The 5,912-nt window shown below is 40.7% G+C and overlaps 1 protein-coding gene across 1 annotated transcript in view; it reads left to right on the top strand.

Annotated features, from left to right (window-relative positions):
- Nucleotides 1–5,556: 5,556 nt before the first annotated feature.
- LOC131879386 (uncharacterized) overlaps nucleotides 5,557–5,912 on the top strand; it is a gene marked incomplete at both ends in the record, with an annotated part of 5,664 nt that continues 5,308 nt past the window's right edge. The window contains 2 exon segments of the mRNA XM_059225690.1: nucleotides 5,557–5,599; nucleotides 5,666–5,886. Of these exon segments, the coding sequence (XP_059081673.1) occupies nucleotides 5,666–5,886 (221 nt within the window).

Raw genomic sequence — 5,912 nt, 5'->3', positions numbered from 1 at the left:
GTGATCATTCCACAATTTCCGGGAAATGTCAGGTCGGTCGTCTGAGGCTCTTTTTTTCAACCTACTTGACATTTGTCAGAGATTAAGACGCTTGGAAATAACTAGCATTCAAAGACGAAAGCAACTACTTCTTGTATGTATGTACATCGAGTTGTATTTTTAACAAGCAATTCGATAATGATTCAGTGTACGAAAATCATTGGCCATCTTCAAATGCATTCATTGTTTTACAACCCTTTTCGCATTTTGCTAAACAATTTTTTAATTGTGCGAGTTTGATGAACTTCTAATCGTTTTTGAAGGCATGCTTGGCCCATGAATAGTGCTTGATTGTAAAACAGTAGATAGTCTCCTTGATAAAGGATTTCTTGAGGCTTGAAGAAGTAATTCAGAGAAGTGTCATAAAAATGAGCTAGAACTATTGAATCCATTTGTGGGCAAATTTGATTAATTGTGTTGAGAAGCAGTTCTTCAAGCGTCCAGATTATTGTGCCAAGATAAAAAATTTGGGCAACGTCAGAGTTAAGTTCTTCATGGATCTCGTTGCGAAAAAAGCCATTTAGAAGTTAATCAAGCATTGAAAGTTGCTAAAAAAATGACCAAAAACTGCAATCGAATCTGGTTAAATACATATTGTACAATTCTTCGGCCTGGCAATCCAAATCAATCTGAAAGTACTGTAGCTAACAGCCGCTAGTACAAAATTAGCCTTCAATTAAGATGATTGATTACTCGTTTTCACTAGATCGGTGTACTTGTTGAAACAACTATTCTTCTTTTGTTGCCATGGATTTATTCCCATCAAAATAATATGAAACCTTCAATTAACCCTTGCCACACGCCGATCGAAGTGAATCGGGGTTTTGGATAAACTTTTTTTCCCTCTTCATTTTGAGTCTTGAGAACTGGAAGGCAGTCAGTCTAATTCTTTCATTATTGCCGTGAGAATGGCTGATTCATGTTTCAATCAGCTCAGGAATACTTTTTTGGCAGGATACAGTCCGTATTAGTGCACTGTCCATACGGCATATGTAACAACTCCTCGAATTTGCCTCGGGTTTGATTGTTATTGTGGGCTTGATAGAACCAAGCTTGCTGGTGGAACGGGATTTCTCTACCGTCCGTCTTTCTTTTTCTGTCAATTATTCAAAGGGAATCTTGGTGGCTACATACACGTACGTACGTACGTCCAACTGAGAATCCGACCCAAGTCCGACCGGTTTCGTGCTATTTTGGCAACTAGGTCGATATCGACTGGAGGATCTAGACTGAGGAAAGTTTTGCTTGCCCTCGTTCAAATCTCAAGGATTTCTTTGAGCCTGGGAAAATAGAACACACCAGGAAAACATCGTCTTGATCCCGTGGAAACGGTCTCATTACCGGGCTCAACTCTGGGTGTAATTAGCAACAAGATCAACACGTGTGACCTAAGCTTTTCGATGTAACATACCCATGTACTAGTACACATCAGGATGGCTTCAGACGGATGGCTTCGAAAACCAGGCACTGAATCGGTTTAAGCTCGATTGGTGGATTACGACGGTTAGTTACCATAAAACCAATGCGCCGTGGTAAAAAAAGAACCATCGACGTTTACCGTAGTATTTCGATTGAGTGATTCCATTACCAACTTCCGTTATTTTGAGTAAATGCCGCCACCTGAATAACTGTGGGGTTCACGGCCAAAGGAAGTGAGTCTTTTACTTCTGATTTTGGGCCCCATCACAGAGATCACATGTTATCGCTAGAGATAGAGAAAGAAATATGTTTTTTTTAGATTTCTCACGCACATTATAAAGAAAACAAAGCTAGAATTTGCTTTCATTTGCAACACAGAAATATTGTAGATTCAATAGAAGCTTTCATTTTTCACCCAAATGGATTGCCCCTATCTTAAAAAAGTGTTGTTTTTTTCGATCGATTGCCTCGACTTATTGTATTTCTGATCATTTAGTCTGAATAAGTTTATCCATCAGAAAGGAAATATCACTAAAAGCACTAAGCTTCGAAAATTCGAAGTAAAACCAATTATGAACTGCCCTCTTGTGTGAAAGTGATGATGCGCCAGAAATGACCAGCAAACCGCTCAATATGGCTCATTTCTGGCATACATTCCCATTTAGCGATATTCTTTACGTATTTTGATTGTTTTGGTGGACAACGTGCATGTTGGTAAATACGAGATATTGAAAACATTAATTATTGGGATTGTTTTGTAATGTATTTCAAAAAGTAATTCAGTTCTTGTTAGATTTATGTAGTGAATTAGGCCTTGAAATCCTCAGGAGGCGCTAGCCTAGAAAAAATAGCGAGCCTAAGTGCTGGCTGCATTTCTTGGGCTTGCTTGATCTCTGGGACCCTGGCCCTCATAGAGATCTTGTTTGGATTGGATCTCCACTTTTGCAATTTGTAGCTTAATTCCTAGACGGCCAGACAATATAACACCAAGAAAACTCGTAACCGCAACCAGATGATTGTGATTTCTGTTCATCTGGGAGAAATGAGTTATTCTGCCCTTTTGATTGGCACACGAAATTGAATTCATTTGCATCTAAGAGAGGTAAAAGCAATGGTAAAAACAGTTAAAACTCCGCAGAATCAAAGCCCAGACAAGGTGACCAGTATCCTGCATTTTTTTTGCTTCGACAAAATGTTTTCTTTATTTTAGCAATTGCTAGCTTATTAGCGGAAAATGTGTCCTGAAATTGAGTTAGGGAAAGTATTCAGATGTCAAAATCAAATCACGCATTAGTTTTGGTGAAATTTTGCAACTCAATTTTCCCAATCATCAAGAAATTACGTTTGGATAAGGGGTCATGTGGCGGTAATGACGTTTTTATTAGTTTCTAGACTTGTCTTATTGTCTTTTCTAACTCTGGGAAGACTTCAATATGAATCTCAAAACTAGCTTCATTATGGCCTAACCAGTGATGCTCATGGTTTTCTAACAAGTGTCCTATAAGTTGACAAATTTTGGTGGCATAATGAAGTCTTGGACAAACGTTCGGTCAAACGATGTCCTTATCCAGTAATCCCATGAGCTTCAAGAACTAATCTCCGATACTGAAGAGGGTCGCCACAAATTCTTGTCTTTTTCTTGCTACAGAAAAGTCTTTGGACACCTTTCTATGAAACTTGAATCTGGGAAAACAGTTTCAATATTTCCAACATCGAGTGCCCTAAAAGAGACAGTGTTTAGCCATTTTTGATGCAGCGATCCCTGGCATTTCTCGACTGTTTGCTTAAAGGCTATATATATCTGAGATGAATATGGATTCTCGTCAAGTCAGTAGAAGAAGATGGGAACATCAAAAAAATGAGCGTTATCGAAAATAAATGTTGAAGTTTCAGCTAAACTGGAATGTTTTGATGGTTTTCAGAACAAACCGAGATAAAACTTTTTATCTTTAAATACGCCAATGCTAGTTTTTCTTTTTTTAGACGCTAAAGACATTCCACTTGTTAATAAGACTATTCTAGAGACACACCTGTTGTGTTGTGTCATCAAGATGAACCAACTTTAACAGTGTACTTGAAAAACGATACAAAAGTACGCGTACTAAGTCAGGTTAGGCCAGGAATCTTAAAACGGTCAACCGCCATTTCTAGTACCTGGAAAACGAGTCCGACTAACACCAAGGGGTGGTCACAGGTAACTCCAATGTTTGACCGGCTTTGGAAACTGGTCTAGAAATGAATGTGAGACTAAGAAATCATCTTTTCCAAATTTCTAGTGATGAGCTCCAGTAACAAGATCGTCCGAAGAAAAGTGCATCTCGAGACGGTTGCCGACTAGTCGCCTCTTCAACCTGTTTTCTTTGCCCATTACGAGCATGTCGAGTGACTTGCATCCGTCTACTACAAAGTTATGGATCTACATATATGTGGGTACACTTAACTAGCACCGGCACAAAGCCGAGTCTAGAAAACCTTTGGAGAGGCTCGTTTACTACAAGACCATCCAAGCAGGATGTAGGAGGACTGTGCGGTATATGCAGTGGACAGGCCGAAAGAAATCGACGGATGAAATATTTCCTACACTTATATGCTTGAAAAATCGACGATGTCTGGCTGGCTGGCTGGACCGATTCTCCGCTTCTTTGTTTGGAATCTGCATGGCTTTTTCAAAAGCTCCATTGTAACATACACAGGCAAAATGACTGGGGCAGAAGATCGCCACCGACTCTGTTTCATAATCGCATTGTATCTAATGATTGAGCGCATAACATGTGTTTTTTCAAGTTGTCTTGGCCAATCTTCTGAACTTTGCATTGGGCCTTTGAAAGATGCTCAATCATCGTATTTCGTAAAAGAATTTTTGTTTTGTCATTAGCGCAGATTTCTGCCCTTGATGTAACTTTGGATTGCGTATCTAACCAAGCAAAATTTATAAAAGAGTTGTTTCTACACCATAGATGTCGGTCAAACTATGCGAAATTTCGTGGGATTTAGAAGCATGCATCCTTAACAAACTACGGTCTCCGTTGCAATATTTCTGTTTTATGATCAAGCGATTCAATGGCGCTAAAGATTAGAATCCGCACACACCTTTCAACGATCAGCAAACTTGGTTGGGTTGAATTGACTCAACAAGGAAAATCATGGGATATCGACTTGAATGGTAGCGAGGGAAATTTCAAGACGTAAATTATCGCTTCAAATTTCTCTCATTTCGTAACGGAAAATAACAAACCCATGACATAAGTGTGAGACAGATGAAGGGGTCATATCATAACCTAATCCTCAGAAATCTCCAGTGACTGACCTCATTTGCCTCTCGATCTCGTTGAACAGATCCAGTTGTTATCGCGGTCATTGGCCTCATTTTCAGGCTATGTTAGGATGGTGCGTCGAGTGTGTCGCTCGTCGTCGTTTCGGCCAAGCATAAGCTCGTGTGTGCCGCTTTGAACTCCATTTCGGTCCTCGTATTGTCAGTTCAACCAGGAACTTGGTCCAACGTTTTCAAGTGAGGTCTCCTATCAGGGGTTAAATGGTCGTAGGACCGCTCAAAATCTCCAAGCTTCTTCTTCTACTGTTACCTAGGCCCCAACCAAACACTGACAATACACATGGAATGCACACATGTACCAAAGAAGGCCCACCTATCTTTGAGAGTCACGAGACGAGCGACTCGCCGAGTACCCGAGTGTGCATGGTTGGGAGGGTTGGGAGCAACAGGAGGAAACCCGCCGCCAGAAACGTCTTCCCTACCCAATTTTCTCCTTATGGATAATGCACCTGCAGTCAGCGCATTTTTTATTGACCCTCCAGGCACCAATCAAAATTGGTTATTGAACAAGTATTTGTCATGAGTGAAAAATGATAATTGAGGGAAGGCAACAATTTGTCTGGGATTCTTATAATTAGGAAATTTTTCTTACAAAAGATATTTGAACTTGACCAAGGGTTGGAGAGGGCCAACAAGAAATGGCATCTCCATCCATCTGTACGTACACTCTGACCTACTCTCTTACCTGGAGAGCATCGGCATCTTACGAAATTGAGGCTTTATTCCATGGAGGAGTATAAATAGCTCAAGCAGAAATCAGGAAGAGCACTCTCAAATAAGCAACCAACCAGGAACATCCAATTGAACAAGGTAAACCCCATCCTTTCTCCAACGGTAGAAGCTGTTCTAAAATGACTTTGTCCCCTCTCATCTCAGATGAAATCGTTTGTTGCCATCATTCCTATTCTGGCCTTTGCTACCATGGGCGTTGCTCATGGCGGCAGTGACTACCATGCCATGAAGGAATGGATGAAGGGAAAGGCCATGGCCTCTTGTATGGGCGAGGAGAACGTCAAGTATTGGGAGACCGAGATGAAGAAGCACGAGGCTGAGTGCGCCGGGGAGGAGGCTCCCGAGCTCGAATTGCCCTTCTTCAAGTAAGTTGATCGGCCTTTTCATTCAA

This window comes from Tigriopus californicus, chromosome 4 (genome assembly GCF_007210705.1).
Source record: "Tigriopus californicus strain San Diego chromosome 4, Tcal_SD_v2.1, whole genome shotgun sequence".
In the NCBI taxonomy this organism is placed as follows: Eukaryota; Metazoa; Arthropoda; class Copepoda; order Harpacticoida; family Harpacticidae; genus Tigriopus; species Tigriopus californicus.
The sequence above is the reverse complement of the archived record's forward strand: the minus strand, read 5'-3'. Positions and strand labels throughout refer to the sequence as shown.